Genomic DNA, 12,615 nt, shown 5'->3' with positions numbered 1-12,615 from the left:
TGTTCCCCCCACCTCCCACTTTTCTCCTTTGTTCATGGAGGAGAAGGATTCTTAGCAGATTAACCCATTGCATTCCAGCTTCCTTTGTGCCACCTCTCCGTCCTGTTTGCCTCCTCCCCCCTTCTGTCATTTCAGCCCCTGGCTAAGATTTGACCCCAGGGGTCACCAGTTTAATCACAAATCTGAAATTTCACTTGTTTCTGGATGTCCCCATCAATCGCGTACTCTCTGCTAAGATACCCACAGGAAACACCTCGATTTTGCGGTGCTATTAGATTTTCAGTAAACAAACACTGTCTATGAATCACATTTCTCCTCAAAGTTCAAGGATATCACTTAAACGCAGAATAGCATTGATTGATGTCATATAATAAATAAAGCTGGTTCCTTGGGGAATAGCTTATGGTTCCCTTATAAGATAGCACGGCCCAGAGATTAGGCAGAATGTTAAAAAGTTTGAATTGGGTAAAGCTCGTGCCACTTGAGATATTAGATAAGACTTTCGAGACTTGGATCAATCCTTCAAACTCTCAGACTCTTTAGGGAGGGAGCCAGAGACTGACCAGACCAGAAGGTTGATTGATTAACCTGGTCAGTCTAGAGTGTGGCTGTTTCAGAGTTCCAGCTTGTCTTGTAAAACCCAGGTATGGAGTATATGCGGAAAATAAGAGACCAAGCAAAATGTCCTGAGCAGAAAGAAATATTTAAAACAGTGATTTATGTTTACAACACATTACCATGAAAATAGTAAAAGTTTGCTTTAATATAATGCCAGAAAGGACACGATAGGTAGTTGGAAATTACTGTAGTTTTAAGAAAGAGGGGGTTGCAAATTGGTAAGAAATCTGTTGAAATTCCTTTTACCTAGGAAAAGACCAAGATAATGACATGAAATTCCCAAAATGTATCAGTAAATTATTGAAAATTGGAGGAATAATAATATGCATGTTGTAGAAAAGAAGAAATACGACCTGGACAGAGTGAAAAAAAATTCATTCATTCAATCATTCATATTATCTATACCACCTATCCTATAGTCCAATGCAGCCGACCCAAAGATCTCAAACTCCCCGAGTGGGGGGGTGGGGGGGTTGGGTGAGGGTGGGGGCATGATGTAGTCATGTTTCTCAAAAGTAATCTTTTTTTTCTTTAATCACATTTTTTCCCTCCAAGAAAGGTGTTTATGCAACTTACAAAAGTTTAGTCTTTCAGTTGTTGTCTTAGTAGACAATAGTTTAAAAAGTCAAGCAAAGGAACAAATTCGAATCTAGCAGATGGAAAATTGCAGATTCAACAGTGTCAAATTATCTTCAGCACAGTAATGTACTGTAATTTTTCAGGGGTGGATGCGAGGCAAATCATGATAAACAAGATAGGAACTAAACTTGTCTTTAGAGATTTAACAATAATGAATGTCTTACTTGAACAATATAAACCTTGACTGACTCTGCAAGATTAGTTTAATGGCTTTTTCACTTAGGTATGAAATGAGGTTAGACCTTTGCAAATCTACATTCTGTATGTAATGTGATTTTAAAAAAAGTGCACCTGGTGTTTTATAGGATTTATCCTCTGGGTACACCCTTCACTAAACATATGTGCTCGGCTTTTTGGGGGTAGAAAACTTGGGTTCAGCTTCGAGTGATTTTCCTCTTTTAATACATAATATTGTTGAGTTGAACTCTAGTTTTTCCAGTGGATGTGTGTCTGATCGACACATTCGGATAGCTATCTGCACCCCAACCTCATCATGCTGCAGGGTTAAATTGGATAATAAGTTGACTTTTTAGTTAAAAATATCCAGAAATTCAAATTCATAAGCTCAGCAAGGTGAGACTAGTGCTGAACTTGTAATTGAGATTTTGTTCTTTCAGTACGTTTGTGTGTCCTACAAGTTAACAGGACATATGAAGTGACAGCCTTATTAGGTCTCTTGTTAACAAGCGTCTCTGTTTTACTGGGTTTATAGCACTTCGGCTGAATCAATACACAAAGACTGATCCAATTAGGACCTCTTAGACAGTAACTACACTAGTGGACAGGGCTGTCTGGAGGTGTGTATGTTTCTGAGCCATCCAAATAGGCTGGAACTGATGTTTGTACAGGCACAATTTGTGTGTGTGATTTCTGTCTGGCCTTTCTTGAACCAAACACTTGGAAATTCTATCAATGGAGAACTACATTTAGATAGTTAGTCCATGATAACTACCATATTAATTTGGCTTTAGTCTGTACAACAGTTAATTCCTGGCAATACAGTCAGTGAATTGTCCATGTCAGTATGTGTGTATGTGTGTGCGTGCATGCTTTTTGAATGAGTGTAAGGTTGATTGAGGGGGTGACACCGGCACTGTGTCCCCCTCACAATGATGCTCAAGTGTATAAGAGGCAGTTTAAGAGCACTATGGTGATAGTGAGAGTGTGTGAATGGGTTATGAATAGCTGTTCCACATTTGCTTGTATTACTCTGTTTGGTAACCTTTTGACCTCTTCTGCCCACTTCTCCGTTCCAGTGTATTCTGGGACTTGTATTGTGCGGCTCCAGACCGAAGGGAGACATGCGAGCACTCCAGTGAGGCCAAGGCCTTCCATGACTATGTAAGTAGTCACTGACCTCCTCTGCGGCTGTTCCTTCTTTTCAACAGAATTTGCTCTGCATATTGAGGTGTTAAACTCATTGTATGCGTTCGAGAGACAAGCACACATATGTTAAAGTGTGAATATACGTTTCACTTGACAAATGCAGAGGGATCTTGAAGTTACAATCACATAGTCAACCTGGCCTAGAATATAACAGGGGGAATCAATTAGCGAAGAATTTTTCTTACGAACAACCAGCTGCCTAGAAGGATTTAGTTTGGTGCTATTAATCATGTTAATCATACATCTTTTACATAACCTTCTGAAATTTATTGTGGAGAATGATATTCATTCATTCAAGGACTCCTGACAAGTATTCAGATACTATTGTATTGCTGAAGTAAAGGATGGATTTTGGATGAAAATCTTGGCATCTAGTGAGATAGAAGTTTTTAGTTTGGTTTTCCTACTCATTTTATTGCTGCAAAATGCAGTTGCGCAACGGATACACTGAGCAACATTGTCATAAAATAAGTCAGTAATCAATTTTTAATGTGACACGCATCAAAAATTTAAATAGAGAATTCCAAGCTATATCAGTTATATCATATTTTTCAGGGCTATCTTTGAGAAATCCAAAGGCTGACCCTACAGATAGGTAACAGAGTAGGAGGCTGAAACTAGGAGATGGGGCACATAAAGGCATTGAGTACCAGTGTAAATTCCTGCAACCAGTTTGTTTTAGTTTTACGAATTCTCAGAAAAAATGTTCTAGATGCAGAAAGTTCATTACATCCAAAAGGAAAATCTATTAATAGATTGAAGATAACTTTGTCTTTGAATCTTTAACATTTCAAGTCGGAACTTTCTTTCTTTATTTATTTATTCTGTGTTTTCAATGAGTTGTCAGCAAACATTACACAGCTCTGAAAAAAATCTCTGCATTTACCTCATTGATAACGAATTACTTTACTGCTGTTCAAATCCTGAATAAATGTATAAATGCTATTAAAACATGGAACGTCAGCACTCATAACAGCCTGTCATAGTCCAGGGATTGTGTTTACATTGTGTGTGTAAATGTGTACATCCTTGATGAATCATTTGGTGAGACTGAGGACTTAAGGGAGAAAGTCCTGTACCCCATGGAGGTCAGAGGTCAGCTATTGAACAACCAATAAAGAGCTGGGAGGGAGTCAGGGTCTTGGCCTAGCTCACTCCAACAGGGCCTCCTAAGGTGTCACTGAGGTATTTGGCACCAGACGTTTTGCTCACATTGTGAAGCTGAAAAAGAATAAAAAGAGAGTTTTGTTTCAAATAGGAAAAGAAAGTGACTGTAAGTCTGTGTGTGTGTGTGTGTGTGTGTGTGTGTGTGTGTGTGTGTGTGTGTGTGTGTGTGTGTGTGTGTGTGTGTGTGTGTGTGTGTGTGTGTAAATGTCACGTGTTATGATTGATACTGTGCATCCATCTTCAGCCTATCCTTTCTGGTCAAGACAGTGTGGCATTGTGTGTGTGCTGTTTAGTGTGGGGAGATAATGGAATAGAGTTCTAATCCGGTAATCCCAGCACTGGGCTGAGGCTAAGCCAGGGATTTGTGTGTGTGTGTGTGTGTGTGTGTGTGTGTGTGTGTGTGTGTGTGTGTGTGTGTGTGTGTGTGTGTGTGTGTGTGTGTGTGTGTGTGTGTGTGTGTGTGTGTGTGTGTGTGTGTGTGTGTGTGTGTGTGTGTGTGTGTGTGTGTGTGTGTGCGCGCGCGCATGCACTTTGGGGGCATCTTTGGCAAGCAACCCATACAAGTGGGGGTGGAGGGGCTCACATGATTGGTGCCAGCTAACTGTGTATGTGTGTGTGGTGTATGTGTGTGTGTGTGACTGTATACATGTAGATGGTTCTGCTACTCGGTTTCTTGCTGTCAGTGATAAAGTGAAGAAGACGGGACTGGTTTAATTTTGGCTCCGGCCCCCCCTGAGGCTGGTCTCTGAGTACAGGTCCTTTCTACTGGTTTCAAAAGAATGAGTCGGTTAGAGGAAATATTTCACCTTATCTCACAGGAGTTTCTTAGTCTTTTGGGGTTTGCAGGATTGCTAGCCAACATTTACGAGGCATTATCACAGTTCTCTGCTGGTTGTGGAGATGCTGCGAAGGTTTACGGTTGTGGTTTGCTTTTTTTTTTTTTTTTATTTTTTTTTTTTTAACGTTAGACTGCTTATAAAAGAGAGAGAAAGCCTGTTAGTCTGTCAACTTAATTTGGTTGTTGGATGTTGTGGAGTTTTGTAGTGTGCAATTGATTTCTTTCTCACTTTATTGAAATTTGAAATCGTCTGACATCACTAGGAAAATTTCCTTCTTTGAAGGTTTAATGACATCATGTTGATTTTCATTATTTGACCATTGCAGGATAAGGTTGATTCTGTTTGAGCCATTGTAAAGAGGCTGTTGAACTTATGGGACATACTGTATTTGTTTTAAAAATGTAAAAAAAAGGCCTGATAAAGTGCCCTTCTGGTTACTCTATTAAATCATTAAGTCCGGCTTTAAGTGAGTACTTTAGTCATCAGACATTATTTAACTATTTCTGATTGATCAAGAGATAATGAATAAGAAAAAGGGGGGAAAAAAAGTTGTCTCTTCACTTCAAATATTCATTCAGTCATTAATTCACTATCTATACTACTTATACTGCACCTCAGGATGGGTTGAGGAAGGGATCTGAAGCTTTGGGTGAGAGGCGGGGTTCGTCCGGTCGCTAGTTGAGCACAAGGCCACATCTTGGGACAAATTACCTTTCACTCTCTCATTTACACCTTTTCAAATATATTTTACTATTCTCAGTGGGCTGTCGTCAACTACTTTAGGGTAGTTTTCTTTGATGCCCAAATGAACTCAAATCTCAGAATGAAAAGGTATTGTCCCTCCTGACACTTCAATGACATATTGTTGTTTACAACCGCTCTGACTTTCCTTATACAACTGATTAAATTGGATTCTTTTGTAACTTCGCCGTTATCTCAGTATGAGTTGTTTTGCTTTTGTCAGAGGAAAAAAAAATCTTCTGATAAGTATGGTTTTATGTTTCCACTGTTTTGGAGCAAAATATCTTTTGATTACAAAAAAAATAAAGCAAAGAAAGTATTAAAAGAAAATTGGCAATTTTACACTGCTTAAAAATCTGCCCAAAATTGACCTACAATTTTATGAAACTGACAGACAAATTAAATAAACATCAGTAGTAAAGTGGGGGAAAATCAGCAGAAAATTACCTGAAAATTCACATGAAAATACTTGGACATTAAAGAACATGAAAGGAAAAGCAGTTATAAGACAATAACTAGAAAATTGAAATGAATAAAAATATATATTTATAATTCTAGGTTTTCAAACTGTAATAATGTTAACGGAGTTATGCTGTGTACTTTTTCTAATGCGAATGTGGAAAACATCACAAAATCTACAGATGCGACTCGACTAATATAATAACAAGATACTAAATTTATTTAATAATAGAAATATTTCCACATCAAAACTGCTATCATGATCGATGTCATACTCCTCCATCCGCAATGATGCTGTAGTTTCACTTGCTTTTTTTCTATAACATTGTTTCTTTGTCGTGCTTTAGAATGTAAACTTTCTCTGAACTGATTCCCAACAGATAGAACAACAACAATTGCTACCTTCTAACTTTTCATAATTGATTAGAAGATGTGTTTGTCACTCCTGCAAAAGGTTACTATGTATTAAACTGTTGGTTTAGCACAACAGACTACCAAGTGACATTAGGCATTGTTTTAAAGCTCTGCAGCTAATACATATTTTAATTCTGTCATCACTCTCGTTCTGTCTTTTCACCTCCTGTTGCCGCTTTCCTCTCTGCCTGTATGATTTCTCCAACACCTCTATTACTCTCTTTGCTTTTATTTCGTACAACCTCAGGCTGTCCTCTTCACTCCTTTACTGTATCCTACTCCTTTCTCCAACCGACGATCCTGTCCCCCTTCTCTTCAGGTTCACTTTATCAAGCCCTCTCTTTAGCTCTCTTTCTCTATTGCTTTCCTTGCCCCCTCCTCACTCTCACCACCACTACTACCTCCGTTCTCGGGAGAAGATTGATTGGCTAATCTACCAGTTTACCCACAATGCCTAGTAGCACAGAAGAGAAGAGGGCATTGCAGACAATATGATGACATAAATGAGACAGTTGAGGTATTTGAAAAGTGAGTTGAGTGGGCAAATGTCCTAACAGGGAGAGAGAGGAGATAAAGATAGGCCAGTGTCCTTTTTTATTTTAAGTCTGGTAATTATAGGAGATTGGTATTTGAAGCCCCACAGACAGCTGTATGTGGAGATGAGAGGATGCTAGTTTGGACTGTCTATAAAAAAAAAAGCTTAAATTAAACTTTAGTTAAACTTTAGATAAATACATCAGTTTAAATAGTCTCGAGGGGCCGGCAGGCAGTATGGTCAGAAACTAATACAATGAGGCTCAGATGCCCATTTCTGTCATTACTATACATTCCATTCGAATATCATATTTCAGATCCTCAACTCAAAAACACTGAATACCTCAAGCACAGTTGAATAATTTCTCTGTCGATCTCACAGAGATCTGACTCCTTTATGTTGGACAGTAATTATACATTTTGTAAACTTCTTAACTATATCCTAGTCTTTGTTTGTGTTCTTTGTCAGTGCTTTAAATCTGATTTTTTGTTGCTTGTGTTTTACGGTTACATTTGTGCTTGGGGGGATTCTTGTAATTTTAGAAGTGATTTATTATCAATAAAGTTTCACCAATGTCTTTTGATCAATCTGGTGACTAGGCTGAAAGGATTTTTAAAACTAATTCAATTACCGGCTAGATTAAACTTAGCTAGAAATGCTGGATGTAGTTAGTAATATCATTTTATTTCTTTTCTAAATTGTAAAGACAGTCACAGCAGAATGAAAGGCAAAATGAAGAACAAAATGGTTTTGATCAGAATAATAATACAGTAAAGGAAACCAGTGTATAATGTTGTTTAGGTTCAATGTTTCCTATTGCCATACTATAGGGAACATATTTTTTTTAGCCGAAAAAAATTGTTAGCTCACACCAGAGTAGGGTATAATTGAATCCAAAAAAGGAAATAACGCAAGTCAAAGATACTTAAAAAGAGCAAATGTAAAAAACAACATCATAACACGGGGAAAGATTTTACAGAAAAATTACACAGATTGTAAATTCATTGTCATTTTTCATAATATTTTACATATGGATAATGAAATAGCCAAACCTTGATTGAGTTATGTATCTTGTTCATTTCACATGGAATGTTGTGATGTAAGCGCCCAGTATTTCATAAAATTTACAGAAAAACGCATTGTACACAAAGTACTGCCATAGGGTATTAGTTGCAAACTAGAATTTTTCACCAAAAACGGATTAATGGCAAACGTCCGTCCCTGCTAATGACAGACCTCCAAAGGTTGGTGCCATGAGCCAAATGTTCACCCTTTCTTATTTATTTATTTATGATTGAGTGTTCTACAAATGTCAAAGAATAATTTTGAGAAAGTATGAGAAATCCTTGTGGAAACCGTAAAATGGGAGGGGTCACCTTTCCAGCATGTATTTTGTAAATTCCAACTTTTTTTCTATTATTGTAAAATAGGTCATTAAAGGATTGATCAATACAAACTAAAATGAAACATTTTACTGTGAATTTTTTTTTTGTCCTATCTCGCAGGTCTAGTTTTCTTTCTCCCTCGTTGTGCCATATTGTTAACAAGGATCCTAGTAAATGTGCATGCTACCATCCAGCTTGTCATGTGTGATATAAACTGACATCCCTGTTTTTACAAATAATGGTTTGCACTGCTACTGCCCGGCCATTTAGTATGCAGAGAAGAAACCAGGGTCCTCCAGGAGCTGTTAAATGGAAAAAAAAAAGAAACTTGATCAGGTCGCCACACAGACTTGTCCTGCCTGCACTTCCACAGGGAAGCACAAAGGGCAGCAGCCAGACGTGTTCGACTCCACACAAACACATGAGGATCACTCAAAGTCGTTTACCTGAACGCGCAAAACAGGGACGTGACCATAAGAGAGGGGAGCCGAACAGCCACAAATTCATCATAGTTATTCCGATGTGACTGAACTGTTTTAGCATTATCTACAGTGTTCAAGGCAGAGGGTACCTCTGAAAATGGACAGCCACACAACACAGTGATGGCAATTAATATGGCTCACTACCACAAAACTTAGGTGTGCTGTTTCTACAAACCTCTACAAGTGGCTCGCTAGTAGGTCTAGCATCTCTCCACTGACCAACAAACCATTTGAGTCATGAATATCAACATATAGGAACTCATGTATGCTCATTTTTATGGCATTGTTACATTTTTACTGTTGTCATTTAAAATAGTTCAGACATACACTTGTCAGTAGAAAAACGGGTGCAGATGGGATGTGTATGGTTGACCATTAGATAATGTACTAACTCGTACACAGGTCAAAGCAAAGGAATTCATTCTCAACTACTTACTGCTTTTAGCTAATTGAACAACTCTTAAGACAAAACAATTAAGACAGAAATAGAATACCACAACTAGTCTTGAATGGCGTCCCAGGCTTGAGGCAACTGCCAAAGCTTAACTCGTGAGGAGTCATCAGACTGGAGATACAGTCCATTGCCAAAATCCAAACTGTTGTTTCACCCGGGCTAACCACGACACATAATAAACAGGAAATAAAATCAACACATAAGTTCTGATGATAGAGCGGCACTGCCACCTAGCTGAGGATTTTTTTTTTCTAAATCAAGTCAATCAAAATGCAAAACCTTCAGTCACCACCTGACTTAGAAAAACTTCAAGACATTCTCCCCTACAACAGTTAAAATACTATTGTTGAGGGCCCATTAATATCATGACCTGGTTCGTGAGCAGTAGCATAAAATGAAGGAGGACTTTTGCCATCCTTTCCTTTTATACCCCGTTTCATATGTTGGGTATAAATTAAGCTCACACAGCACCCACACACACTTGCAGTACCACTTGCTGGGCTGGTCAAGATAGAAAGGAGCATAAACACACACCTTCCCTTCTTTACTGTAGATTGTAAAAAAAAAAAAAAAGCTCAAATTCCTGATATTCATTGCATGTTCTCCTTTAACTTGGAATGGTCTTGCGCTGCTGGTGTGAAGCCTGTATTATCCTTAATACAGAAAACTAAGTTGATGGAAGTTGGTGGTTAAAGTGAGAAGAAAGGCAGCATCACTGTCTAAGCCCTGATTCCTCAGCCTCTTCAGTTTTAGACATATTCTGGTTCATGCTTGTTCACGTTCTGTTCATTTCCTATCCCAGCCTCTCTTCCTTCTCTCTGGAGTGTGAGCTAAGTGGATGTTGTGTCTGCAGCATGTATTAGTGTTGTCATCCGGTGTGCGTGTGTCCATGTGCATGAGTCCGCCTGTCTGGTTCAGAACCGCTACATTGGCAGCAGTGTTGGGGAAGTGTGTGTATGTTGTGTGTGTCATGGCAGTTTGGAGGACCAGCTGGGGTTTCAGAAATTGTGTGTGTGTGTGTGTGTGTGTGTGTGTGTGTGTGTGTGTGTGTGTGTGTGTGTGTGTGTGTGTGTGTGTGTGTGTGTGTGTGTGTGTGTGTGTGTGTGTGTGTGTGTGTGTGTGTGTGTGTGTGTTTGTTTGTCAGACTTAACAGCGAGCGTAGCAGCCATGTCCTGTTGCTCCAGAGCGGATCACACTGTTTTGACTGGGCTGATATATTAGCAAGAACACCACAGTCAGCTATTTTTCCACACATCTCCTCACACTCACCCCATCCCTTCTACTTTTACCCCCTGCTAACCTCCACCTCTTCCCCCACCTCCCCCGCCTCTTATTTGCTGAGGACAGCAGGTCAAGGAGACCATGATGAGGTACATATCAGTGTGAACCAGAATGTAGAGTAGTATCCTCTTTAGGCAAGATCATGCGTAAACACACACACACACCACCACATCCTGTCTGTTTCTAGCCTCTCCTCACTCCATCTAGTGTTTATGTCTCTGTCTTTATCCCTGTGAAAGGTATCAGGCAGAGGTCAATAATGTGTTGAGCACTATCGATCTGTCCGCTAGGTCCTGTGTGTGTGTGTGTTTGGGTGGGGGGGGTCATTGCAGGTCTATCTAAATACTGTACTGTATCACTTCATCGGGTCATTAGTCTTTTTGTCTTGTGACAGATTATTAATCAACATTGTGGGCTCACCTCACCTTCGGTCTCGAACTGTGGGTAGTGACCGATAGAACAAGATCACGGATACAAGTAGCCAAAATGAGTTTTCGTCAGAGGGTATATAGACTCCCTCAGAGATAGGGAGAGAAGCTCAGTCATCTAGGAGGGTCTCAGAGTAGAGCCACCGCTCCTACGCATCAAGAGATGCCAGATGTGGCGGCTCAGGCATCTGGTCAGGATGCCTCCTGGACCCCTCCCTGGTGAAGCATTTCGGGCACATCCTACCGGAAGGAGGGCCTGGGAAGACCCAGGACATGCTGGAGGGCCTATTTTCCTTGGCTGGCGTGGGAGCGCCTCGGGATTCCCCAAGAAGACCTGCAAGAAGTGGTCGGGAGAGGGGTGTCTGCGGTTCTCTGTCCAAGTTCCTACCCCCATAACTTGACTCTGGATAAGCAGTAGAAAATGGACGGATGCAAATCATTGTGGGCTCTTACAACATGGTGTCTTTGATGGGTGCCACATCTGTAGAGTAAAACCTTAACGAGTACAGCATTTTTTGCCAAAATGCACCATCATTGTACAGCATAGTTATTTATCTCATCTGAAACACACTGAACGTTCCTCTATAAAAATCAAAGGTTTCTTATGTACGTAACATAAAGAGCGAAATCTCAGGCAGCCGTCCTGCCTGAGAGCTCAGTATAATATTAGTTTATCACACTCTGGTTGGTCTGGAGCCTACTTCAGCGTCATTTGTTAAGATGAGGGGTTTACCCTGGACTGGTCACAAGTCTATAGTAGGACCGCATTCAGAGACAAACAGCCATTCATCCTGTCATTCACATTCTGGGCAATTTAGGATCTCAGATTAACCTTCTGGGTGTTTTTGGACTGTGGGAGGAAGCAGGAGAACCCAGAAGAAACCCACGCAAACAAGGGGAGGACCTACTAATTCCATAAAGGCCTCTGTTGGAATTGAAACAGGATTCTTGTTGTGAGGCGGAAGTGCTAACCACAGTGCCCCTGTAGCACAGTGTTTGCACATTTATTTCAGTAATCCTTTTTAAGATAGTGCTGAAAAAATGCCCCTCCTCAGATTGAGTAACCTCACCAAACTAACAGTATTCAATCAGACAACAGATGTTCGTAGCAGGGATGTGAAGGTTGAAGTTTTCTGTTTTAAACTACATCAAATACTGTCATTTTCAAAGCTTTTCATTCATTTACTCATCTATTTTGATTATGAACCTGTTGCAGTTATCGTAGGTCTCCCATTAGAGTGCATCACATGCAAGTACACAAACGCACACCCTCACACTCCTCTACCTGTACTCGGTCAGTTCATTTCCATGTTTTAAATGACGATACAGAAAGAATGTGTTAAGTCAACTCCCGATAGTGCAGGGCCTCCTTATATTTTGCAATTGAATCTGGATGCTGCTTATCTCTTATCGCTCAGAAGCTCAGGCATATGAGCTGAGAACACACTGACCCAGATTTATTAAAGAGCAACCTTCACATTCACATAACATAAACAGACACAGTAACGGCATTCAACATCATCAAATCAGCTCAGTCCTTCTCAGGTTAAGTCCATGTTCTCCAACTTAAAACTAACTATGGAATAGTGTAAATTGATATTCAAAAACAGTAGCAGGCAAAAAAGCCTAATAAACAAAGAACAGTTTTGACAAGAACCAAAAGAAAGCAAAAAGCTAAAAACTAAAAGAATTCCACATCTTCTACCAGAGTTACCTGTTTATCTAGTCAAGTCTAGTCCTGTGTCTGTCACTGTGCTCTCAGGTCAGATGGTGCAGCAAAGCTTTCT

At 39.8% G+C, this 12,615-nt stretch overlaps 1 protein-coding gene across 4 annotated transcripts in view; it reads left to right on the top strand.

The window, feature by feature from the left end:
• Window positions 1–12,615, top strand: part of LOC147237901 (single-stranded DNA-binding protein 2) — a 45,811-nt gene that overhangs the window by 13,717 nt on the left and 19,479 nt on the right. For all 4 annotated transcript variants that reach the window (XM_086155846.1, XM_086155838.1, XM_086155854.1 and 1 more), the window contains exon 4: window positions 2,514–2,598. In XM_086155846.1, the coding sequence (XP_086011972.1) occupies window positions 2,514–2,598 (85 nt within the window). The remainder of the gene's footprint in view (window positions 1–2,513; window positions 2,599–12,615) is intronic.

Source organism: Fistularia commersonii, chromosome 1 (genome assembly GCF_037954325.1).
Source record: "Fistularia commersonii isolate RoL2024-O1a breed Wild chromosome 1, RoL_Fcom_v1.0, whole genome shotgun sequence".
NCBI lineage: Eukaryota > Metazoa > Chordata > Actinopteri > Syngnathiformes > Fistulariidae > Fistularia > Fistularia commersonii.
The sequence above is the reverse complement of the archived record's forward strand: the minus strand, read 5'-3'. Positions and strand labels throughout refer to the sequence as shown.